General features: G+C 37.1%; 1 protein-coding gene and 1 long non-coding RNA gene across 7 annotated transcripts in view; both read left to right on the top strand.

Annotated features, from left to right (window-relative positions):
• Positions 1-27,024, top strand: part of LOC134793709 (uncharacterized) — a 344,598-nt gene that overhangs the window by 100,881 nt on the left and 216,693 nt on the right. The gene's annotated exons all lie outside the window — the stretch shown is intronic.
• LOC134793633 (uncharacterized) overlaps positions 1-27,024 on the top strand; it is a 163,367-nt gene that overhangs the window by 72,222 nt on the left and 64,121 nt on the right. For all 6 annotated transcript variants that reach the window (XM_063765257.1, XM_063765258.1, XM_063765260.1 and 3 more), the window contains exons 5-8: positions 10,965-11,129; positions 15,762-15,842; positions 16,551-16,736; positions 25,634-25,762. In XM_063765257.1, coding sequence (XP_063621327.1) covers positions 10,965-11,129; positions 15,762-15,842; positions 16,551-16,736; positions 25,634-25,762 — 561 coding nt within the window. The remainder of the gene's footprint in view (positions 1-10,964; positions 11,130-15,761; positions 15,843-16,550; positions 16,737-25,633; positions 25,763-27,024) is intronic.

Genomic DNA, 27,024 nt, shown 5'->3' with positions numbered 1-27,024 from the left:
TAGACGCTTTAGTAACAAAAGGGCAACATGCTATTACGATAAACGTTGGTTTGTACTTACAGTCCGACAAGAAAGAGTAGATATGTATTGAGGGCGCCATTGAGCGTAAGTTTACATGATGGTTGCAAGCAGTAAATATATCCCATTCTGCCGATTTGTACTTTGCAGGGCGCCCTGTACTTTGCCTATTTGTTTGCCACCATGTGAATGCATCAACTTTCGCTTATTTACACAAACATAATACACATAATTGACAAGAAATCTGGTGTCACCAGGTCTGAACAAATTTAGTTCGCCTTAATTACATCTTTCTATTTTTTCTTATCGGAATACAGCTATGAATGTGTTAGGACGAAGTTAACGAAATAATTAATATACTACTCAAGAATAGAACGCAAATTTAATATCGGTTTACAAACTTTTACACTCTAACACTTTAATAATCGAGCGTATGCTGTTTTCAGAAAAGTGATATAACATTTTTCAAGTTTTTGCATGAAGTCGCTTAAAGGTTTCATAAAGAGAATAAGAATGTCCATGAATATTTAACTACCCCAGTCTCTGAGATCATTTTGCAAGTCTGTAGTCAACCAACTTTTTAAATGTTCTAGAATTTTAGCGTTCTTTTCTCTGTCATACTTGTTTTATGTAGGTAGTAGTATATTATCTCCAGTGCTCGGAAGAAAGCTGCAACGTTATTATGTTGAAAACAATCGGGTATCCCATAATCACCGGGGGTAAAACACCATTACCCCATTAAGTTCTGAATAAATTAGGAACAGCAGCATTTTATTTTTATTTTTTTTGGTAATTATTAAGAATGCGGTAATAATTAGACGGTATTTACAAAAATAAATTATTGTCGAGGTGAGTAATGTAGACATTTGGAGGCTTGCGTATAAATTTTAAGCGGACGATTTTGGGTGTCAGTTTAATTTACCAACTTCCATTATCCATTAATATAATGCTTTTCTCAAAAATTAATACCTTCTAGCTCTTGTATTATTCAATACAAGCAATTAATAAGTTGTTCTTAATTTTTCCACTCTCTACAATAAGTACTCCATTGGAAGTACGACCAACAACTGCACAATGTTTTAAATTATGCATGTTAAAGTTCATCACGTATGCTATTCCGGTAACGCCGTAGGCGTCCTAATTAAGTACATGAGTTTTCGTTGGCACAAATAATATAGGATTCTGCTATACACATAATAGCGTAGTTCCTATTTGTGCTTTGGTTTGTTTCCGGTACTGTATAAACACTACTTAGTAAGCTCACTTGCTAGCGATCGACGGTAATTTATTTTTGCAAAATATTTTTTCTTGCTTCTAGGTTGATTGGTTTGAGTAGATAATTATTTTATCGCGATTCGACGTTAATGCAATGAAAAGTACCGTTACCAAGCAAATTGTATGTTTTTTAACTGAGTACTTAGGTACCTTTTTTTAGTTAAAACTTTCCTCCTCATTCAAAGTGAGTGAAAAGCCCCTGTCAAGTGCGCTATAAAAACGAATCGATTACCTACCTATTAATTCACCGGCATATATAGCATTGGTGACGCTATGATGAAACACACGACACAAACATACCAACTTTAATGCTTTACGTAGTCAGGTAAGTGTATGAACCTACTTACTTTATTGTTATTAAATATAAGTATCTAAGTATACCTACTTGTCATAGTTTTCAGTCTTATCTCATAAAAAATCTCTATAAACGTTTTTTCAAAACGTTTTCTGAAGAGGATATACTTGTAAGTAATATAATACAAAATATAAATGACATTGCCGTGCGAGATTGTAAATATAGGTCTTTCTTCGTAAACAACGGGAGAAAACATTATGTTTTCCGCAGAAAACGCTTTACTAAAACACATGTCATCATGTCATTTGCTTTCGACACATACGAGTAACTAGCTTTGCTAGAAAAACAAATTTACTCTATAGGGCGCATAACTTTTTTGTTCTAGACTTTGTACAATTTGTCTAAAAAAATAAACTTGTTCACAAAAAGCCATGTAGAGGCTCCATTCGACATTATACTTTTAATTTGTTTGAACAAAGGATAGTTCTTAACTATCTTTTTAAAAATGGATTTTCATTTTGGAGAATAAAGAGAAGTTGACAAACTAAAAACCACTTTTTTAAACGTTGATATTTTTTCCGGGGCACAATATCGGCTGTTTATCGTTGACCAATTGCCTGTACCAATTGGACCAGGGATTGAAAAAAACGTAGCCCGAATATTCGAACAACATAAGTACAAATGGGACTTCATGCAATCCGATTATAGGAAAAAAGGAAACAGCATCTGTTCTGTCGGACAAATCGAAATTGAGTTTTTCCTTAGACCGATGTATCTGATAGTCGGAGGCAAAATGGTAACTATCCTTAACTTAGTTCAAACTTCGACTTACACCATTTTTTTTTGAACTTACTATTTACCAAATTACATTTCTTATTAAATTTGACCAGTCAGTTTTCGGTGAAGGAAGGCTCCCTGATGAAATCGGACGAATCCTAATAAAGCCTAATTTTCGCTCCGGGTTGAAAGGTCACGTGGCAGTAACTTTCGTAAAAATTATTGCCTGTGTTATTAGTTTTCCGTGCAGGCGACAGGTACCCTTAACCGCGGCAAACAGCCGGGACGCTAGGGCGATGATAATAGGACGAAGTATTCTGACAACTGCCCAAAGTTTGCTTTAACATATATGACGAGATTATTTCGCGATACCTTTGTATTATCTTTTGTTATCCTTTATGTTATCTGCCTCTCTATCGCTCGAATATGCAAGAGCGATAGAGGCAGAACACGAATTTAGATTTTTCAATGTTAAAGGTAGGCCTTCTGACCCTGACCTTTATTGGCTCTTCGGGTTCAAAGCTCTATCCCGAAAATGAGTAAATTAGATTTATGCGATCTATTTTATACCAAATACTAAAACGGATATGAATGGAGTGAAATTATGCTTTTATCTAGAATCTTCAGAAAACAGGAAATCGAATAACTTAGGAATTACTGAAGCTGAAACTGAATAACAGGGATGCTGTGATGGCATGGAGAGTTTATTAAATTCGTTGGATTTATTTACTTAGACGCAAAACGTGTTTTAACATTGTTTCACGCGACGATCTGAAATTTAAATCATTATACTTGAAGGTATAATTTTCTATGCTTACTACTACGCCTACTATTACTATGCGGGGCGCGATATCTTTGGTTCCCTTCTAATTTCCTGGTTTTATGCCCCCTCTTAAGTTATAGTTAAGCAGTATATTCCCATTTATGAGTAGACATTAGACTCACCAATCAAGCGAAGGTTATGAAATTTAAGCCGGTTATCAAATGAACTAAAATTAGTTTATTGTATTCTAATTTGAATAAAATCTATCCAAACAGAGGCATGCTTAATTCCTATTCATTGTGACACAATTTTTATTAACTAATTTTTTGTTTTTAAATTCCAAAAACAAATATTTATACTGGAGTGAATACAAAGGCATTTAATTATCCGTCAAAGGCTTAAATTTAATTTCGCATGTCCAGCGTCCCGCTTCAGAGTTAACAATTTTCCTAATCTCAACGGCTTTAATAATTCAGGAGCAGAAACTCTGAGTGACTCCTACATAATGCATTCTGACTGCTACTTGTCTCAACCTCATATGTACCTTTTATGATATTCCCAAATGAACCGTATCTTTTGAAAGATAAGACTGCTTGTTCAATAATATCGCTCAGCGAGATACGAGGTTCATGAAGTACGCAAGGGACTTGTAGAATGAGGGAGTCACTGGGAATGTTATTTCCATCGCGCGGGTAAATATGATCATTCGAAAATAATAAATCAGGTTTTCTGCAGCAGGATCGCACATGTTATCCTAATGAACTCGAAAGACATGAACAACAACGTAATGGTTTGTATTTTATATTCTTGTTTACATTTAGTGTGTATACCCAAGGTACCGCAAAAGACGGCAAGGCCCACGACGTCGCAGATGGGAAGATGATATTAAAGAAGTAGCAGAGATTACAATTAAGTAACATATATAGAGTACTATATGTACAAAATCTAGTAAGTTTTCGTTGCTAAAAAATCTTAAGCAAAGAAAACAGTGAGTTGAATGTAAATTACAGTTTCGTATGTAAATATTCTACTCGCATAATAATGTGCGCAGGTTATATCCGTATACGCATCGATGTGACTGTAAGCTTCTAAGAGCAGTCAGTTGAAAATATTTTGGCGTAATGCCCATAGCTATAAGGTAGAAGACGTCCACAGGGCCGTATCGCACGCATCGGACGCATCGCATGCAACGGATTTTGGTATTATTGTTTGTATAGAAAGTCACACAAGTGCGTGCGTGCGGTGCGACCCTGTGGACGTCTACCTTTATGGTACGGTCGAAAGTATTAATTTATGACCCATTTCGTACCTTGTCACAGTGACAATCAATATGAAAGTCGCTATAGAGACCTCATATTATTGACATTCACTTAAAATTGACAAGCACCCAGACTTAGCACAATACACCTGCATTTTGAACTTTCCGTCATCGCGTTGCTAACCGAACTAAGATTCTGTCAATAGACTGTCAGTTTGCTGTCGCGGTGAGGTAATTCCATTCGGGGTGGAGTGGACTGTGGACATCAAATACACAGGAAAGCATTAATTTTGTTTCTCGGGTATATTCCCAATCTATAAACTAAGTTAAAAAAAAAACAATCGTGTTACGATAAATGTGATTAACTTTTAGAAAAGTACGAAATCATAAAAAACTCAAAAAAATATAATTTTAATAGTTTCATATTTTAATAAAGTTAATTTTTTTCAACGAATACGAACGAATTTTTTTAATGCGAATAAGACCAGGTATAGGTATTTATACTTGCTAAGTTGAATTTTAAAGACAGCGTTATTATTTAATTTTATTCATAAATCAAAAAGGAAGCGTTTGTTCACATTACGGTTTGCGTAAATCAATCAACTCTGACCTTTATGTTGAAGTACTTTATGGCAGCCAACAACATATTATCGTGATAGCGTGCATTATCTCATTTTATCGAAAGAGTGATACCGAATTAGGTACATGTTCACGCCGGGTGGAATAGGTAGCGTAGGGTAGATACAAAACCAGATAATAATTTAAAAGTTTGATACATATCAAACACTTTTTATAAAGATAATATACATTAAATTGTCAATTAGCATAAACTTTTTACGATCCGTAATTCATTGTAGTCCGACAAAACCATACATCCGTATATTTGTTATTTATTAGTTTTATTATCGTCTTTTGATATAGAATATATAGAAATGATATTATGGAAAAGAGATATTAGAAATTGGTGATAGTCATACCAGTATACTTATTGCAAACAGGACTAGACTTTTACTTGCCAATAGTTTTTTACATAGGTATTAATATACTAGATAGGTGACCGGCGGGCATATTTATTTAGTACGAGAGCATAATGACAACTCAATATAGTTACAATTTATACCAAATAACTGAGTACCTCACAGCAGCTCACATCATAGTATTGAACAGCTCAAAAGTGTGTTGATCACAAGTTTTTGTAAACGCGTCATAGACCATAGATCTGTGAGAGCCTGAGAGGTCGTACTTACTCGTAGCTATAGGGCTCACGGTCCAATTCGAACAATGCTCATAAGACGTCACAGCGATACGATACCGATCTGTCAGTGTCAAAAGTGACATTGTCACTTCTGACACTGACAGATCGGTATCGTATCGCTGTGACATCATATAAGCATTGTTCGAAGTGGGCCGTCAGTCTGGTGCTCGAATTTCCACTGAACTCTATTCCGCATGCACGGGATTTTACAACAAATCGAAACCTGTTACCGTCGAAGGATTTTCTTGTTGTACAGTCGCCATCAGATATATCGGAGCGGCTAGGGCGCTCACAAATATCTGAACACGCCTCTATTGTCAGGGCGTTAGAGTGCGTGTTTCGATATTGTGAACACCTTGGCCACTCCGATATATATCTGATGGCGACTGTACTTGTACACAAGTTGTGTTACCAAATTGGATCAGAATTTCAGAATTGCTTGTTTTATAATATAATACACCCCATACAGTTTGGTAGCAGATTATGACAACTTTCTATCTTTCGGTCTTTAGTCTTTTCAAATTTTCTTTACGGCTCGGAGTCGTGGTCAATACGGGCAATAGACAGGAAAAGAATTGAGGCATTTGAGATGTGGTGTTGGAGGAGAATGTTGCGCATGCCGTGGATAGCAAAACGAACTAACAAATCCATTGTCAACCAACTCAGATCAAATCCAGACTGTCCACAATCTGTTACCAACGAGTCCTGGGCTATTTTGGACATATTGCTCGAAGACAGCCAGATAATCTAGATAAACTGGTTGTTGTTGGAAAAGTGGATGGCAAGAGGCCAAGAGGACGGCCACCCACCCGTTGGTCCGATCAAATAAGTAACATAACAGGACTTACTGTCACTACTGCCCTTAGACAAGCCGAAGACAGGGTGAAATGGAAGCAGCTCGTCGAGGCCTCGGTGAAGGCATTTCAGGATAGGCACGACCTTCAGTAATGAAGAACACGAAGAAGAAGAAGAGATGACAACTTTAATTATAGGCATTGATATTTTCACCTTGACTTTACCTATTTATTTAGTGGGTAAGCATATAAATATATCACTACACCTTATAAACAAAGTCCCCCGCCGCGTCTGTCTGCTTGTGTGTTTGTATGTTCGCGATAAACTCAAAAACGACTGAACGGATTTTCATGCGATTCTCACCTATCAATAGAGTGATTCTTGAGGAAGGTTTAGGTGTATAATTTGTCAACCCGTGCGAAGCCGGGGCGGGTCGCTAGTGGTAGTTAAGTTTTTTTTATTGAGCAACATAACTATCTCGAATCGTTGTAAGTAAGGGGGTGTACAAGTGATTATAATTTGGGTTGTTACTTAAGTACCGTAGTTTCCTTTTTTTTCTTTCATGGTTAGATGCTATTACCTTTTTATTTTTGTTGGCACGCATACTTATTTTGAATTAAGTAATAAAAGTTATTTTGACGACCTCGCACCGTAAAGCGGTTATTGTATGTATTACTTAATTTCTTTAATTATCTAATTGGAATACTTAAAGTAGGTATACAGTAATTAGCTGTCCTAACTACTGCCAAGTACGATATTATGTACGAAGGAAACATATCGCTACACAAAAGAAGCTGTGCGTTTTTTAAAAGCGTTAGTAGTAATAGAGTGTCATATTACAATGGAAGCCATGAGGAAAAATCAATTGACATCACTCCAAAAATATTCCCTTGTTTAATTGATCTCAAAAAAATAAAAATATAATTCAAATTCTTAAATCGAGCCAGAAGTATTATTTCTGTAATTACTCCGTAACATTTTTGTCACATGTTGTGTAAGCTAATAAACTTACAACTGCAACCCAAAAGTTTACAAACAAATCCAACAACTGTCGTCAATTCACTAGTCGGCAGTTTTCATTGCGGCGTTAAACTGTGAACACGCTATAAAGTCTATAGCGTTCTGTTGCCGCTTTTATGTACAGGTCGGTCGCTGGAGCTTTAGGTACTACATAAATGAACCTTTTTCGCGACACATACTTAATGTATTTATTAAAAAAGAATTGTTCCCAATTCTACAGATTTCTTTTCCAGATTCCCATGTCTACAGATTCCTATTTCTACACATTCCTATGTGTACAGATTCCCAATTCTACAGATTTCCATGTCAACAGATTCCTAATTCTACAGATTTCCATGTCTACAGATTCCTAATCCTATTTTAACTAATGTCCTATTTAACAGATTTTCGATACCGTAAACGTCTTTAGGCTACGATAACTGCTTACCTACAGATGGCCCGTGTGCTTGTTTGCCATCATGAATTAGAATGACAGGCAATATTTATTTACATATTTTAATGTTTTTCTGTACAATACGCAAACGTTATAATTTTCAAGCAAAAATATAAAATCATACATTCTCTTTGCTTACAAGTGCAAGCAATGTACAAAAGTGTTTGCTTTGACGACTGTACAGTTAAATTAAAATTGAATTTGTTAATTGAAGAGATAGTTTTAAGTTAGAACATTATAATATTAAATAGGTTATTAGAATAAACCTGTTGTTTTGTAAATCAGTAAGGAAAACTGGGGACGATCGAAAATCCCTTTTTAATTTAGCCTAACATTTTTATTAGGTACCTACCTAGGTGCTAATCATGAAAAATCTGCTAAGATGGGATGGGAATCTATAGTATGGGAATATGTAGTATTGGAATTCTGTAGTATTCGAAATCTGTAGTGTTGGAATTCTGTACTATTCAAAATCTGTAGTATTGGGAATCAGTCGTTTTGGGAACCTGTAGTATTGGGAGTCAGTCATGTTGGGAATCTGTAGGATTGGAATTATGTAGTATTGGGAAGCTATAGAATTGGGAATCTGTAGTATTGGAAATCTGTAGTATTGGGAATCTGTTGACGTGGAAATAATTCATACTATGTATTAAGAATAAAATGACTACCTACGATAAATCGTACCTATAACTACTATTCTATTCTAAGTAGCGCTTAGGATTGTCTTTCGCTTGTTTAAAAAAAACCGGACAGGTGCGAGTCGGACTCGCCCACCTAGGGTTCCGTACTTTTTAGTATTTGTTGTTATAGCGACAACAGAAATACATCATCAGTGAAAATTTCAACTGCCTAGCTATCACGGTTCATGAGATACAGCCTGGTGACAGACGGATGGACGGACGGACAGCGGAGTCTTAGTAATAGGGTCCCGTTTTTACCCTTTCGGTACGGAACCCTACAAAACTACGTTGTTTACTTAGGTATCTTTTTGTTAGCGCTAAGCTAACAAAAAGATACCTAAGTACTAGAAAAATGAATTATAGTTTTGAATCAGAATTACACACTATAATTTGAAACGGAAAACGCAACAAAACTATTTGTTGTCAATAAAAGGAAACCGACAGTTCACAAATAAGATTTTCATAGGGGCGTTAATACATTGTAAATCGAAATGCCTGTGGCCAATAAACGATTTTATGTGTCTCGGACTATTAATTCAAATTAACCGTAATCGTGGCGAAAATAGTCATTTAAATATCGCGTAAACGTCATTTTACTGCTGTCGAACACATGGAAACATTAAAACAGAGTGGACGAACACGCCTCGTTTATTTTGCCAAATACTATGCTGTGAACACGTGAGTGGGATAAATAGTCTACACAATGTATTATGTACATGTACATGACATATTGTGTGTATACGTACATAATATATATGTAGTTAATTTATTATGATCATTATGAGAAAAATAATTTTGATATTGATGCAAATCGATAGGGTATTTTTTCATAAGCTTTATAAAGATTTTTTACGTTTTTTGTGAATCAACATAGTCATCATCACTATAGCTTAATTATTGTTATATTCATCATATTATTTTATTAATATACCTTTACTACAACTTATTTAATTTTACAGCGCATTGGCGCTAGCTGTAATGCTGTAGAATTATCCCTGAATAAATATCAAATAAATCATGATAATATTAGAAATAGAATAGAATAGAAATACATTTATTTATGACAAACAAACACAGATGACAAAAACATGTTGACAAATATACAATGTATAACATTTAGTGAAAAATGCCATAAAAGGGTCACAACTCAGCATGTTGCTGGCAAAGCCAGCGCTGTTCTTCCGTTGTAACCCAGGCTTACGCCGTTCGACGACGAGGCGGTTATGCTATAATTTACTAAACTAATTAAAAACTAGAACTATACCTAAAACATAAAATTGAAACTAAAACTATTTAATATACAACTTCAACATTGCGGCAATTGCCGTATCTGGAACAGGCCTGACAGCCAAATGACAGCTGGCCGCCACGCCATGGCCACGTCACACGGCACGACACCAGCACGGCCATATTTGTGCTATGACATAGCTATCCACGTGTACATTTTGTGCAGAAGACTTAAAAACTTCTAGTCGTAAAAGCTTTAAACAAACCAAAACTATATCACTAAATTAATTATTTGGAAAAGACGTACAAATTAAAATAAAGTGACAAAAAATAGTGCAGAAATGGTTGGCTCATGGGACATAACTACAGGTATGTGAAAAAAAAAGGCTTCTTAGATAAAACTAGTATCACATCTTAAACTTTCCTGTCTTTGCTGATGTTCATATATCTCTTTTTTTAGCGTAACTTTGAAACTATGCACACTTTTCAGGTTCCTCAAAGGCGGAGACAGATTGTTCCAGCATTTTGTTGCCAAATATCTAAAACTTCCACGGAATGCAGCCGAACAGTGACGGTGCGTTAACAACTGCAACCCACATTGTCGAGCTACACGAGTCTTACGGAAGGAAAGTTTCTCAAAGAGATACGCAGGAGACCGCTGGTGCACTACCTCAAAAAGAAGACTTGCCAGATGAAGCTTACGTCGGTGTAGCATTTTAAGCATGTTGCATTTGTTTAAAAATTTGTTTGAAAGTAACTATGTTTTTCATGCTATTTTAAATTACGATTGTATTATATTACATACATACCATACGGTTTTTTATTACTTACCCATTGAGAAAGTGACATATGTGTATCGTATTTAAAAAAATATGTAACTCATTTTTCCACCACTCTTTGGAAGGTATACGCCTTAGCTGAAATTGAGAAATTATGATACTCGTAGTTTAGTAACAGTATTATAGTTTTTAAGTAATATTTTTTAACTAAAAACTAAAGTAGTCAGTGACTATTTGAACAAGAACAACTTTTGTCGAAAATAAATAATGATGCACCATGATAAGATTTACATACAATTTTTTTAGATGATTTGCTTCCTATTTCTCACTGTGTAAATGCATAAAAACACTTTCGTGACAATCTAACTTTACCCAACAATTTTCCACAGAGCCGGCAGGACTACCGCGCGGCATTCGTGCACTACTGCAACAGCCCGAGCCCTAGCGCGTTGGCCACGTACTACGACTCCCACAACACCTACGTCCAGCAGCTGACAGCCACTAACGCCATGCTGGACCAGTACCACAAGTACACGCTGCCTACTATACTACAGGTAAGACCTGTACCCTGCGGGGCACCCCATCTAAAGCGGGCCACAGACCATCAGTTTTAACTACACAGTTTTAACTGTTCGGTCAAACTGTTCAGTTAAAACGTACGTGTGTAGGCAAATTTTGAACTGTGCAGTTGAGCTGACGATCTAATCGAAATTTCATTAGATAAAGTTTTAACTGAACTGTTTGACTGAACAGTTAAAACTGTGCAGTTAAAACTGATGGTCTGTGGCCCGCTTAAGGCGGAGTCGGCACTTGGTGGTGGTTTTAGACGGTAGTCCTCCACTGGTTAGTCCGTCATCCCCTGGTTCCCCCGTACCAGTTGGCATGCGTACACGCATTTACCCAACTTAAAGTAAGAGTGTCAATATTCCTACAAACCGCAACACCCAACTGTACTTCGGTGGACCTTATTACCAAATGCATAAGGTCCACCGATGTAACAGTTTAACAGTGTGGGTGATGGTACATAGACTTAGAAAATGTAACATACGTTATACGGTCTGAGCGAAAATAATATTTAAATTATGTCATTTTGCTATCGTTCGCGCGTGCATTTCGCTCACACAGTCGAAAGTTTTAATTTATAACCCATTTTGTACTTTGTCACAGTGACAATAGTATGAGGTCTCTAGCGACTTTCATTGATTGTCACTATGACAAGGTACGAAATGGGTCATATAGTAATACTTTCGACCGTACCTATTTGTTCGTACTTGAATTGGCGCGAGCGAGACGCACAAGCGAATGACAAGATATCATTTTGACAACAAAATGTAGGTACGTATAAATTGGGGTCCGTTCTTTATTGATACTGCTTTAGAATCATAAAGCTACATACCATCACAGTGTTTATTACTTATCTCTCTCTAGTCGTTTTCTTCATTGCTGAAGGTCGTGTCCGTCTTGAAATTTTCTGATGACCTCTGTCACCAATCGCTTTCATCCCACCCTACTCTCGGCCTTCTTCATGGCGGTTGCTATCGTGAGGCCTGTAAGGGTAGAGACCTGATCCGACCACCGAGCAGGAGATCTTATTACTTATAAGTACTCTATATTATAAACATTCTTTCCTAAATGATCAAGATAAAATATAATTTTGCAAATGGATACGTCAAGTTTATTTATTTCATAGCTTTGTATCGGTTGAGTGAGGGGGAAAATAATAATATCAGTCACAAAGTGGTGGGAATTCTCTTCGATAAGTAGAGTGGTTTTTTAATATCAACCTGTCAAATTAACGGCTTTTAGACCGTCAAGGCTTTTACTGGCTTTTATTAAATTGTAGCGTATATTGTTATTTACCTTAAGGTTTTTTGTTTTTGTTCTCCAACTTGTAGGGTTTCGTAGCTAAAATAGATTTACGTTTGTGTTTCAAGCTTAGAAAAAAAATTTTTTTCACCTCTGCAGCTCGAACAAAGATACTTTACTACTTAAAAACAGTGAGCAAAATCGCATTTTGCTCAGAGTGAGACAAAATGACATTCAAATTACTTTCAGATTCATATTACTACGCCCTTACTGCGCTCAAGATTCTAAATAAGCTTCTATTTATCTATCTTTCTATCTATCTATTATAGAATCTTTCGCTTGCACGGGACTCAACATAAGCACTCGAAGAAATGTAAAACTTTGCTCTCTTGTTGTACATATAACTATTATCACTCACGTTAATTGTATTGAAAAAATCGTAAGAACAACTTTATATTCCAATGCTTCGAAACCTTTCACTATGACTTAAACAAATTTTACTAATTACAATGCAACCCTGCGAATATGAGTAGCACCTCCTATATAATTATATTTCTAGTATTTCTAGCCATCTCGTAGCAAAACATATCAGAAGAGTCGAAAAAATATTAGGCAAATTTATTTTAGGAACCATGACAAGTCACATTTAAAGTGTTTTTTTCAAACTTAAGTATTTATTTTGAGCTATTCTCAGTAATGATTTTTTGAATTTGCTTTCATTTAGATTGCTAATTGCTCAGCCTAAAACCTTGTCTACTTTGCACCCAGGTTGTCTGATAAAAAATATCTCGTCCAAAATATTTTGCGGAATAAATCCATAAAATACAAGTTAGTAAAACCGTGGTAACAACGAAATATTAATGCTCAATTATTTATATTTAATGATACCTCTTTACCTTAATGATTATTGTACTCGGAATGGGGTCAAGTCAATAATCCATGCGTAGTTATGTCTGTTAAATAGATATATTACCATTAACAGATTTTATTAAACATTAAAATTCACTCAGAAAGCATATACCCTAGAGGGTGATTACAAATAGGACGAACTTGATACGTGGTACTCTAAAGTATTAACCCTTTATCTTACAATGTTAGCTCATTTTAGTTAGAAATATATTACACTTAAACACATATTCATTTAATTAAAAGTGATATGAACATTGAACATGCGGGTTAACTTGTCTGGTAACTTCTGAGAACTCGAAACTAGTCGAAACTAGCAAGTCAACGACCGGTCAATGCAAAGACATGTCTCTACGTTTTGCCTAATAGGTACATATTGTACATATTACATAGTTTACCTTATTCCTCTGCCATTTGCAATTTTTATCACTAAGTACACCTTATAAAACAAAGTCCCCCGCCGCGTCTGTCTATTTGTGTGTTTACTATAACTACTGAACGGATTTTCATGTTGTTTTCACCTATCAATAAAGTGATTATTGTGGGTGGTTTAGGTGTATAATTTGCTAACCCGTGCGAAGCCGGGGCGGGTCGCTATTCGTTATAAATAAAAGTATTCCGAATCATACATAATCAATGGAACGATAAACAAACTGGATGAATGAGAAAATTTCTGCCCCATGTTGAGAATACCTAGCAGTAGGTATTAATCAGCAATGTAATTTCCATGCGTAGGTACCATCTAATTAAATATTCAGAAACGTTTCTGCTATCGTAATTTCGGGTGACATTGAAAATATTATGAGTAACAATTTTCTACCCAATTGAGGTTGATCGGTATGTAATCATAATCAAGAGTGTAATAGCATCAATTTCAAAACTCGAATAGTCGTAAATTCGAATTCCGTTCATTAATCAATCAATTGAGACGTAGCTGTCACAGCATTCTACTGCAATTCAGGAACGAGTATTCAATCTAAGTTGGTAAACTCCCCGCTTTTGTGTAGTTCCCATCCAACTTTGCCTAGACGGACGGCTATCCTGTAATCACAAAGCAAAAAGGCACATGACAAATCATCGCCCATCGCCTGATACGACGTTTTCGCCTAGTACTTGGCTGTCTACGGGCCGAAATGAAACCGAGCCTCAAACGAAACGAGGTCGATTAGGGCTGCTATTCCCGTGATACTCGAAAAGATATATTCGCTTAGGTAACAAAAATAGAATGGAGTTTGGTAAATAAATATAACCAGCGAAATAAGTCAAATGGCTCTCTGGAGCCCGCGGGACGTTTTGCACTGTTTTCGGATAAATATATCAGAAGTCGCGTAAACAAAGTTATAAATGATCTATGATATTTACTTCCGATCTTTTAATCCCTTGTGTTTTCGATTCGTTATAATACACCTAGCCGAATTTTTCACACAAACACATATTTCTTAAAACCTGTCGCACAAAGCTTAATCATTGGATTGGTTAATAACCAACCAAAGTGACAAGCTCCTCAAGTAACCCGTATGAGTCATACTGGGCCAAGAAATGTCATAAATTATTTGAAAGTAAGTGTTCTTAAATCGTGGAAGATTTGTGTAAATAAATGCTACAAGAATAATTTGTTTTGACATTATTTCAAAAGCAAACAGGATTTCCTGAAAATTACTGTTTAAACTGAATTTCCTGATTTAATTTTCGCGTTTAAAACTCTAGTGTGTCGTATATATGTTCACAATTTACACAGACATTGCTACTAATATGCAAGGTAAATAAAAGCTTCAACTCGAATTTCACGTAAATACATTCGGATGTTCATTAAATTTGAAGCTATATTTCATTTCCAATATATTGGCGCATTGAGTGGGCAGCCCTAAAATTAGAATCCTGCCATTCATGAGACTTGTTCAACGAGCATCCGTACTAAGTCTGGTTTTAATTAAACTGCCTGATGAGATATCACATACAATACATAGTCATAATAAAACTAGATTTCATTACATAGGTAACTAGCATTACAAAAGCGAAAAACAGATGTGTTGTAGTGTAAACATGTGTGTGTAGCTATTTAAAAAAATACGATGTATGATTGTTTTAGTAATGGCATTTTAGGAATATCTAAAGTTAATGTACAATGTGAACTTAATTTTATTTTATCTTTACTGTAGGAAAGCCTATTATACTTCTATAAACAGTACCACTTAATTACATTTCATAATGTACATAAGTACATTTTATTTACTGCGATATTTTCTGTTTCCCCGTACTCTAGTTAGTGGTGAATTGAATAGGTATTTAATTCGTAAATAAGTTGAAAATGTATATTATGTTTCGTAAATTAATGGTCAAGAGAAAAAAAGTAATGGAAGATCCATTACTAATAAGAATAATAGATCTTATTATAGTAATGAATCTTTTATATCACTTTTGTTAGGTAATATGGCTGTAACAGCCGTGGTCTAAAGATATATTTTATATTTCAGGACCTGGAAGAAATATTGACGGACGTGACCGCGACAGTCAGCGAGGCCATTTGTAATGAAGGGGGGATTATCACGGATAAGGTAAGAAATAAATAAGCCCTGTCGAGATATGACGCGGATTGCGGGAAATGCAATGACAAACCGACCGTGGTCATTTTTATATTCACCGCTAAGTTTAAGGAGCTCCATATGATAGGTAATCAAGGATTTTAAAAACTTTTGATGTGAATTTGCTCCGTCGTTACTACAGGTACCTACATTTTTAGAAGTAATTAAAGTCGCAAACCTAACTCTAACTTTGGAGTTGCGAGGTATGCTATTTAAGCCGACGTTATGTTTGTGTGTGTGTGTTTGTATGTGCGTGTGTATCCTTTACATGTGACGAGAATCGAAATAACAATCAAACTTTGAAGATTTTAGGAGCATAACTATAAGGAAAAAGTAATTGAGAAAATAATAAACTAATATCAATACGACAGAGCAATAATTGCTAGTTTACTACCTAGGCAGTAGGTAATTCATACAGTTTTCGTGTTCATTCTGAATATTATGATACATCATTTTGTCATGGTATTCACCGGAAGGCGGTTATTACACTGGATGCGATTCGTACATTCCGCTCGCGCATCGGACGCGCGAAGCGCATCCAGTGTGATAATAACCACCTAACATAACTGCTTTGATAAACACACACGACAGTACTTCTGGCCATACCCGTTACAGTCTACCTTCCCAGGAACATAAAATCGAGACATGAACGGCTATCTTAAACAACCAATTTCTGCGCAGTCGAACCAGCAGCTCCGGCGCTACGAGTCGCTCTGCGCGCAAGCGCGCGCGGTGTCGAGCACAGCGGATCTTGCGCACCTAGCGCGCGCGCTGCTGACGTCCCAGCCTCCTGCGCGACCACCGCGCCGCGAGTTCCTGCCGCCGTACCCGCCTGAACCTGATGACCCACCACTCGACGTTGCTGCGGTAATTTCTTAAATCCTTATGCCTCGGCCACTGAACGCATGCACGCTCCGAGCGTCTCGAGCGTGCTCACTCGCCAACCACCATACATTTGTGGCGTCAGTTTCGAGCGTGCACGCTATCCTGACGCCCTGGACGTGCGTTTCGCGGCCCTAATGTTATAGATAGGTATGGCATCCAAGATAAATTTTAGAACCCATAATGATTCTGTCTATGGTTTGCTAAGTTTTCTTGCCACGGCATGTTGAATTTAAGTCCGCAATAGTAGAAATATACCTACAGATTAACTTCAATTCATGATAGGTTCATTTCGTCAGGACTGAGTCCTGAGTCGTGATTGGAAAGTCAGAAGGACAGGTGACCAAACACTGCCCTTTGTCGAGGTATTGTTGACGTTCAGTCAACAGACGACGTTGAGACGTTCGGTTTTATTGGGTAAAAGCGTTTGAATTGTTTTGAGTTGAATGTATTTAAACATGTACCGTTTCATACGCTTAAATTAAAATAAAAGGGAACTACAGGAAACCGCAATATTGTGTATGTCGCTACGCGAACATTCTGCCTCGACCAATATCACTGATAGCGCCTAACAGATAGGGTTCTTCAAAAAAGGAGTGTACAGGTTTTTAAAAGGTCGGCAACGCGCATGTAACACCTCTGGAGTTGCAGGCGTCCATAGGCTACGGTGACTGCTTACCATCAGGTGGGCCGTATGCTTGTTTGCCACCGATGTGGTATAAAAAAAAGACTTCCGTATTGAAAAGATTCGGATCTAGTAACACGTGTAAGCTCTATCCATATATACAGCTGTCAGTTCCCGTGTCCCAATGGGAATTATCAGGAATATTACCAGGTGCCTACAAATACATAACAAATATATATATCTAAATGGGAGCTACAGAGAACACTACTCGGGCGAGCAGTAATAGATTCAAATTTGGATCGTAAATATTTAGTTGTTGTATGATCGAAAAAAGAAAATAAGGTGTAGGTACATACCTATATAATATTATAACATAATACTAAGTTGGTACGTTCTCGTATCGGGAACCAGTTCAGATACATACGTAAGAGTACGATAAGCACATAGATAAGGTATAGTCAGCCAAGAAAGTGGTTTACCACTTTTCGACTCTATCATCTGATTGATTAGTCGAAAAGTGGTAAACCACTTTCTTGGCTGACCGTACATGATTATATAATATTATAACATAACTAAGTCGGTACGTTCTCGTATCGGGAACTAGTTCGGATACAATACGTAAGAGTACGATAAGCACATAGGTAACATGATCGTATCGTATCATTTAAATCAAAGAGTGATTTTAATAGAGATTTAATGTCTAAGAAAAATACGTGCTGCCTAATTTCATTCGAACCAGTGGGCGCTGTACTGCGCCGTTATTACAATAAATAATAATAGTAATTCAGCCTATATACGTCCCACTGCTGGGCACAGGCCTCCTCTTATGCGCGAGAGGGCTTGGGCTATAGTCCCCACGCTAGCCCAATGCGAATTGGGGACTTCACATACACCTTTGAATTTCTTCGCAGATGTATGCAGGTTTCCTCACGATGTTACAATGTGAATGATTTTTTTAACGATAAACATGATAGTCTTTCCGTGACCACAGCTGGTGCAACTCAGCTGAAACGTCGGAATTTTAGGTAAAAACAATGAAATTATATCGCGGTAGACCCGTTTGTGTAAATATTTGCTTTAATTGTAATAAAGTAAACTTATGGTAGTTGATCATAAAACATTAAAATCGATATCTCGAATCAAGTTGCTTGGCAAACATTAAGTTCCCGCCCAACTTGAGTGTGCTTGGCTTAACTTTATAATGCAACAAAGTTAGTCCCAGTTGGACTGCGGTCTGCGTCTGAATCCCAGGAGGCGAACTGTCGCATACCAAGAAAGACAAACTATAGTTCGGGTGTTGTTTATCTTGCGAGGTGAGTTGGATTAAGATCCATGCAGACGTATTTGTAGTCGCACTATATGACACTATATAATGCTTATCAGATATAGCCCGAAATTTATGTATGCTGTATCAATGTTCGCGCGATTAGAATATCTCGTTGGATTTTGATGTACCTAAGCATGACTTCATTAATTGCAAGGAAACTTTTTAAAATATTAAAGCATAAATTTTCGTAAGAATTAGTATTTATTTTAATACATGATTAGTGCTTCAGACACATCATTGTATAAGAGTTGTACTTGCGGTCCAATCACATGTTTCTTTATATATTTACGTACTGGCTTTATTGATACTATAATACCTTATCAAACTACACAACGGGACTTAATCGCGTATTTAAGTTTTAAGATTTACCTCCGACGTTTCGAGGACGGCGTTGTCCCCGTGGTCTCGAAGAAGACTGGCTCAAGTTGACATCAACACCTTCTAGCCGCGCGAGTTTTTCGATCTAACCGCACTTGGTCTTGTTTATCAATCAGTTTGAACGTTTTGCGCACTAGGGATGTTACTCTGTCGACACACAACACTAACGATATTCGATTTATCGACTGTCGATATTCGTTTCCGCTTACATTTACTAATGACTGGATTCCATGTGGATGAGATCTTAAAACCCTCGTCCCGATTAAAATTGCAATGTTTTTTTATTTCAATGGCTTCCCGCACTTTTCTACTGTAGAAATGGCGATCCGTGGAAAGGATTTTAGGGTTATGCAGCTCAATCCAGTGGTTTGGTCCTGACTCCAGCAAATGCTCAGCCACGGCAGACTTGTTCACCTGACGATTTTTGACAGCTGCGATATGTTCCTTAACTCTTTCTGCCATGGTGCGCTTAGTTTCTCCGATATAGGAACTACCACAACTGCAATCTATTTTATAAACGCCAGGTGACTGGAACGGAATAACGTCCTTCGGTGACCTTAGGCTCCCTACAACTTTGGATAAAGGAGTGTACACCGTCTTTATAGAGTACTTTCCAAGTACTGTGCCAACTTTATCCGTTACCCCTTTTACCTTTTTTTTTTAGTCCCGTTGTGTAGTTTGATTATGTTAATAAATCGTGAAAGTTTAAATCACTATAATACCTGTCTGCTTCAAAGCAGACTTATATGTTCTTGGATTAAAGTATCAATCTTCCTAAGGGTATAATATAATGGAATTGGATCGACGGATAATAGTTTATCCCCTAAGGAAAAAACGTACAGTTCATCAAAGTTTTAACTAAAAACTGAAACAATTTGCCGTAGCAAATGAAAAGGTTTACGGTGAAATTGAATTTCTCTATTACATCGCCGGTATTTCTATTTGTGAAGAAGGATTATCTACGTGATAGTATTATGAATTCTAGACTTCTAACTGTAGTACAATCTTGAAATAAATGTAGTTATTCCTTGCATTTGCGTACGTGATTAGGTATTCTACCTACGTTACCCCTACTTAGATAATACTATAAATGCAAAAGTAACTTTGTCCGTCTCTCCCCTTAAACCGGTAAACCGTTCAACCGATTTAGAGAAAAGAGGTAATTTATGTTTTGCTACGGAAATCATCATTCTACGCAGAAAAAGTTAGGGGCAGAAACTAGTCAAAACTAAAACTGTTACTTTGTTCCACTAGTAATATTTCGTATCTTATCTATGCCATATGCAGCGGAAAAATATTGAATTCAGATTTATTCAGGCAAAAACTATCTCACTCTCATATTACACTGCATGTATGGACGTAGATTCTACAGTGGTACGATATCGGATATTAAAATAGAGAAATATTTAGAAGGTTAAGGATTATGTTAGTGCATTATTGTGAGGGTTAACGCACCGCTCCGCAACAATTCGTTTATTTCTAATAATTTCGGTGTGATCTGGAACATTCACAATAAAATTCCATTCCAATTTAAATGAAAATTTGCAAAACTAAGTATTTAACAACAACTACTACTAAATACATTTAACAACAAAAAATAGGTTCGCTTAGCTATGCCACATAGAATGGCTCTAAGGGCCAGCCCACTCTAGCGTCTTTCGAGCGTCAGCGTCTAGTCAGCGCTATGGAAAATGGCGTTGTTGCGCAGTTGCGGCAGTTGCGACTAGACGCCCACGCTCGAGAGACGCTAGTGTGGGGTGGCCCTAACAAATTGATTGTGGGTGCTTTACAATGCTAATTGCTTTCATACACAAAGGGCATTTTGACGGCATTGACATAAAATGTACCTATGTATATTATTAATGTTTCAATGTTTGACGGCCATGGTTAAAATCTAAGTTTGTTGTGAGGAAGATGGAACCCACTCAAATGCTTCATCATGCTAAAAGCATTAATATTATAAAGGCGATGTCGGAAATGAAGACAATCATTCTCTATAGATCCAGTCGATAGATCCAAAATGGATCTAGTGAGAAATACGTAACTATATAAGTACATTAATTAGAAAACTGGAAAAGCGGATATATACCTACTACATATACACGATGATTTTTAATCGGTGATCAGGAGTATAAAAAATATTTATATCTAGCCCACAAATTAAACTTATTAGGCTAGGTGTCACGCAATTATCTCATTGTTTAATTAATTAAAAGTTAAAACATAATTAAAACTAATAACCACTAAATACATGGTTACATGAAGTAACTACGATACGTCAAGTGCCATCGATATGGCGGGAAATTTGACGGATCTATGACTTTGTTTATGCATATGACAATGACAAGTTATTACTCATAAATTATCAATTTGCCATTAAGTTTGTAAAGAGGCTATAGCTCATAGATACCGATTAGTAGAGTGACAAGGATTTTAGGATAAAATTAATCTCAAAGTTAAAATTATGATTTAAAAAAAATCATTTTTTTTCCAAGTAATTACGACTTAACGTGATCTACGTGATCTACTGAGTTAGAAAAAAATGTTCCTGATCACCGATTAAAAATCATCGTGTATATTTAGGTAGTATACATGTATATCTTACTATTACGATAGAGACATTTCTTAAAAGGGATTCACACCAGAGCTACAGTACGGGCTCAATTTGGACCCAATATATCTTCGGGCCATTCCATTTAAATGTCCTAATAGATTCACTCGATGATCGGCCACTCGGACCCTTTCGGGATAAGTGAGAACACCCTGTTTTTATCCAAACCAATCTATTGTAAGAGATAATAAGCAACGTATTTGTCGAGTCGGGATCTCTTTACCTATACTTGCTGAATAAAAGGACAGAAATGTAAATGGGTAAATAAAATAACGGTGACATGAAAATATCGAGACACAAGAATGTATAGACTCGAACCACGTTTGCATCAACTAGGCAGTGCCACTGGCAATGCGATATGCATATGTACATATCCTTAACGTAGCACTTGGCATGAAAACTTAACATGGTCGGACTCTAATGGCGTTATTCATAGACGCATATCTAACAAGCCCTGGATGATCGTTTGGCGATCATTTTGACATTTGTGTTTGTTAGAAGGGGACAAAATTATAACAAAGGTTTCCTAAGTTTTAAGTTAAATTTGGCTTTGACGTCGTCAAAATACAAAGCCAGAGCCGTCTTAAGGTGGCCACTGACGAGCCTTCCAACAGTCCAAATAGCGTGGCCGCAATCCAACATCGGTCCGTGAATGTCAAAAACGTACAATGTTCAATATTAGGATGCCGTCCATTTGGATGAATCCATTGTAACGGCATCCATTTGGACGGCTCGTCAGTGGCCTGCTTTAAACTATGCTGGGGCCCTTGGGCACATAAGAATTTGGGGCCCTTTTGGAAAGTAAACAAAGCGAATTAAACTTACATTTTTCTACTATGATCTTCTATTTATTATGGGTAACCAAATATACTGTTACTGTCTGTCCTTCGAGGCCCCCAGAGGATGGGGCCCTGGGCACGGGCCCCGTGTGCCCTTATGGTAAAGACGGTACTGTACAAAGCGCTATATAATGTGATAACACATCCTGACAAACTCGCATTGTTATTTATGCGAATATACGACTGATATATAGTTATGTAAAAAAACCAGCCAAGTGCGAATCGGACGCAAAAAATCACGATTGTTGTATGGGAGCCCCACTTAAATATTATTTTATTCTGTTTTTTTATTTGTTGTTATAGCGGCAACAGAAATACATCATCTGTGAAAATTTCAACTGTCTAGCTATCACGGTTCAAGAGATACAGCCTGGTGACAGACAGACAGACGGACGGACAGAGAAGTCTTAGTAATAGGGTCCCGTTTTACCTTTCGGGCACGGAACCCTAAAAACAATGTACATATATCCCATTCCAATCAATCAGTAACCAAACAAACCACAAACCAACAAAGCTATCAAATATTGAAACTTTACGTCAGATATAAGATGCAGCGGGGCAATTTCGACTGCGGGGTTATTTCAACTAATCTAAATATCTTCCATGTTTTACATTATTAACTAGAGTGCCATACATGCAGGGCCGGATTAAGCATATCGGGGCCCCTAGGCAGTGCGAGGCTCGGGGCCCCCTACAGTCAATTCTGAACACAGCATATTCAGTACAGGGAAATAAGTTTGCGTTTTTAATTTCAATCTTCAGGCGTCGGCCGAGCCGATCCAAATCGAACGATGTCTTTTTCGCTCTTATTGCGTAAAGCTTTATTTTATCGGTTTTTGCCGATTCCGCGTCGCGTCAAGTGTGGAGAGAGCCCTTTAGGCTTAAGGCCAATTTCCAGTGGAATACCAAAGATGTGAGCTTCAGCGTCACTTTCCTATCTACCTCTAATGGCAAATTTTAAGCGAGGCTAAAGGCTAAGCGCAAAGTTGATTTTCTCAATAGTTAATATTTTGCGAGGCCGAACAGCGATTGTCCGACCATAAGATCAAACGCCAAGCCACATGATTAGAATCAACCTAATAATAAAGAATTTCCATATGTTAAAATTACTTAAATTACTAGAGTTAGACCAAGATAAGCCTGCAACAATTTTGATAGCACTCGCAGCACTATTCATTGACCAGTCAAGCTAACATGTAGATGATACGGGGTCAAGTAAAGAGCCAAAAATAAACGCGAGCGCAGCGAGCGCGAAAATTTTTGTTAACAATATCACAATTTGTGAAAGCGTGTTAAAAGGCCAGGTATCATCCGAAGTGCCCCAGTGAGGCGAGCTTTCATGCGAAGTCAAAGCCGTGCTTCATCAGGCTTCATGATAAATAGTTGAGCACAGACACGAACCAATGTCCATTTTATTAAAAAGCGTAACCGCAGACCGAGCTTGGCGCAGCGAGGCCAAAGGCTAAGCTGAAGAGGAGATGTGGAACACAAACCAATGGTAAATTGAGTTAAAAAGTGAGGCTGAGGGTCGTCTTCTTTCTTTTTCTTTATTTTAATCAATAGTCCTCGTGATTAGTTTGGTGAATAGTCGAAATAACCCAAAAGTTGTTGGTTATTCGAAAAAAAGTGAACCATTTTTCCTGAAAACCCCTAGATTATTACAACTTTACAACAGGCACGCAGAATACGTACAGTATTTCATTAATTTAAAGAATGGATCGAAAAAAAAAACAATAACAAAGCATACTCATTATTATAAGAATAAAAAATTTACTCATGTATTTTGACCCTATGAAACTAAATTTGTTTGGTGCGCGCTGAGCCGCCGGGGCCCCTTAGCCGAGGCGGGGCCCCTAGGCAGTTGCCTACTTTGACTTAGGGTTAATCCGGCCCTGCATACATGTCAAGATAGCGAAGAAGATGTGTTGTGTGTGTTGTGTGTAGTTAATAATGTAAAACATGGAAGATATTTCGATTAGTTGAAATTATCCCGCAGTCGAAATTGTCCCGCTGCACCCTTACTTTTATTTGCTTTCAATTCACTTATACCGACTTATACTGAATGTAAAATAAACTCGTGTTTCCAAATATATGGCTTCGTATACCAATGAATTTTAGATCTTAGCCCCAGGCTAAATCGAGCCCGCCGCTTAAATATTTAGAATTAAGTTGTGACTGACTATTGTATGATTTATTGATTTTAAGCAGTTAAAACTGATGTGAACAGCTAAATTCAGTCGACATTGTCACGCTTTTAGCACTGTCGAATAATGTTTTCAACAAGTGTAAACACGCGTTGAATAGGTACGTCAGAAAATAGGTATGCATTATAGTTTAATATTCGTTATGTAGGTAAACATTAATTAAGTAACTTTGATAATTTGTGTAGGATAAGTAATTTGATTGCTCTGTGTGTATAAGAAGGCAGTTAATTAGATCCACTATGTGATCAGTATATAAAGGTAATCTGATATCCATAGATAGGTAATTAGATCCCCTAACTATCATGATTATAATACCTTGTGGTAATTATCAGTGATCGTACATTTTCCAGCATTTTTGGTGCAGCAGAGTGGTGTTAACGGAATTGGTAGAGATAATTTCAACTGAAATGGTAAATTAAGGTTAATATTAATGTAATTAACGCTAATTAATCATTAGGGTTGAAATTATTTATACCAATTCCGTTATCACCACTCCGCTGCACCAAATCAATTCGCGTGGTGTTAACGGAATTGGTATAGATAATTTCAACTGAAATGGTAAATTAAGGTTAATATCAACGTAATAAACGCTAATTAATCATTAGGGTTGAAATTATTTATACCAATTCCGTTAACAACACTTCGTGCACCAAAAATGCTGGAAAATGTACAATCACTGGTAATTATACTATCGTACCTATAACAGACCTAGCTATGATTCAACGTCAATGGATGATTTTTATTATGACATTTATGACATGTGGAAAAAATGCACACTTTTATTTTGGATTAAATATAGTAAATTTTAAAATAGTAACCCGAAGTAAAATATTCCAGAGGAAGCTTCTTCGCTACGCCTTACTGTAATAAATAATAAAAATGAATTTATTGTGTACAGGAGGTGATGCCACCGGTGCTACGTGGGGAGATGCTACTAGACCGCATGGGCGGCGGCCAGGCGCGCATGAGCTACGAGCAACTGCGCAAGGACGCGCAAGACCTGGAGATGCAGATCAAGCAACTACAGGTACTTTAAGGAGATACCACCATGTTGCGTGGGGCGATAATGCTACTAGACCGCATGGGCGGTGGCCAGCCGCGCATGTGCTACGAGCAGCTGCGCAAGGACGAGCAAGATCTGGAGATGCAGATCAAGCAACTACAGGTACTTTAAAGAGATACCACCATGTTGCGTGGGGTGATGCTCCTAGACAGCATGGGCGGCGGCCAGACGCGCATGAGCTACGAGCAGCTGCGCAAGGTCGCGCAAGATCTGATGGTCCATGAGATGCAGATCAAGCAACTACAGGTAGGTACTTTAAGGAGATACCACCATGTTGCGTGGGGAGATGCTACTCGACCGCATGGGCGGCGAGCAGGTAGGTATACATGAGCTAAGAACAATAAAATTACAGGTAAGTACGTTTTCTTAATAACCTCTTACAGGAACTATAAATATTTTAAATATGTGCGTCTTACTCAATAGCAATTACGAGGTGCTTGGGTGCTCCCACTTAATTTAGGCAGATGGTTATTACAAGTTTTCACTTTTATTCAGAAAGTTGATCACTCTGTTTTCCATACATTTTTATTGCGTTGCAAAATAAAGATACCTGTAGCTTAGATGGTAATTAAAGCAAAGTATGGTGATATAGCTATTTAAAAAAAAACAAGAGTTCGGCTATCTCGAAAAAGTCTAAAACCATGAAACTTTTACTAGATCATTCTATATGTCCATTTTCTGAACCAGCCTTAGGTGCCGTGTCAGTGGTTAGAAGGTTATTCATTAATTACCGGACACTCAGTATAAGTAATAACTTCAGTTCAACGACCCCGCTCGCTTAGCCGTAGGCGGATGATAATATTCAAATCCTCGATTTCTGTGTGTTAAATAAACTGTGTACTAAAAAGGCGACTTTCTTTGAATCTGCCTGGTTTGGGCGAGCTCCTGTCGAATATTTCCCCTGTAAATCACTTCAACGGAAGCCTCCATTACGCTGGATGAATTTGCGTTGCGATTGAGAAGCGACGCGACGCGTGATGCGAAAGGCGAAAGATTTTGGAATTACGTTATAATTTGAATACGTCTCGTCTCAGTAATTGAAAAGATTTGCTTTCTCAATAAACAAGGGTGGAACATTAAATGTGATTGATCTAAAATTTTATATTGTTGTAGTCAAATGTGTTGAATTCAGAAATAATTATACAGGGGACATGCCACCATAAATATTGTAAAATATACATAATAAAACTCTTCACTGACCCTTTCAGTAGGTAGTTAAGGAACTG

Source organism: Cydia splendana, chromosome 9, assembly GCF_910591565.1.
Source record: "Cydia splendana chromosome 9, ilCydSple1.2, whole genome shotgun sequence".
Taxonomy (NCBI): Eukaryota; Metazoa; Arthropoda; class Insecta; order Lepidoptera; family Tortricidae; genus Cydia; species Cydia splendana.
The sequence above is the reverse complement of the archived record's forward strand: the minus strand, read 5'-3'. Positions and strand labels throughout refer to the sequence as shown.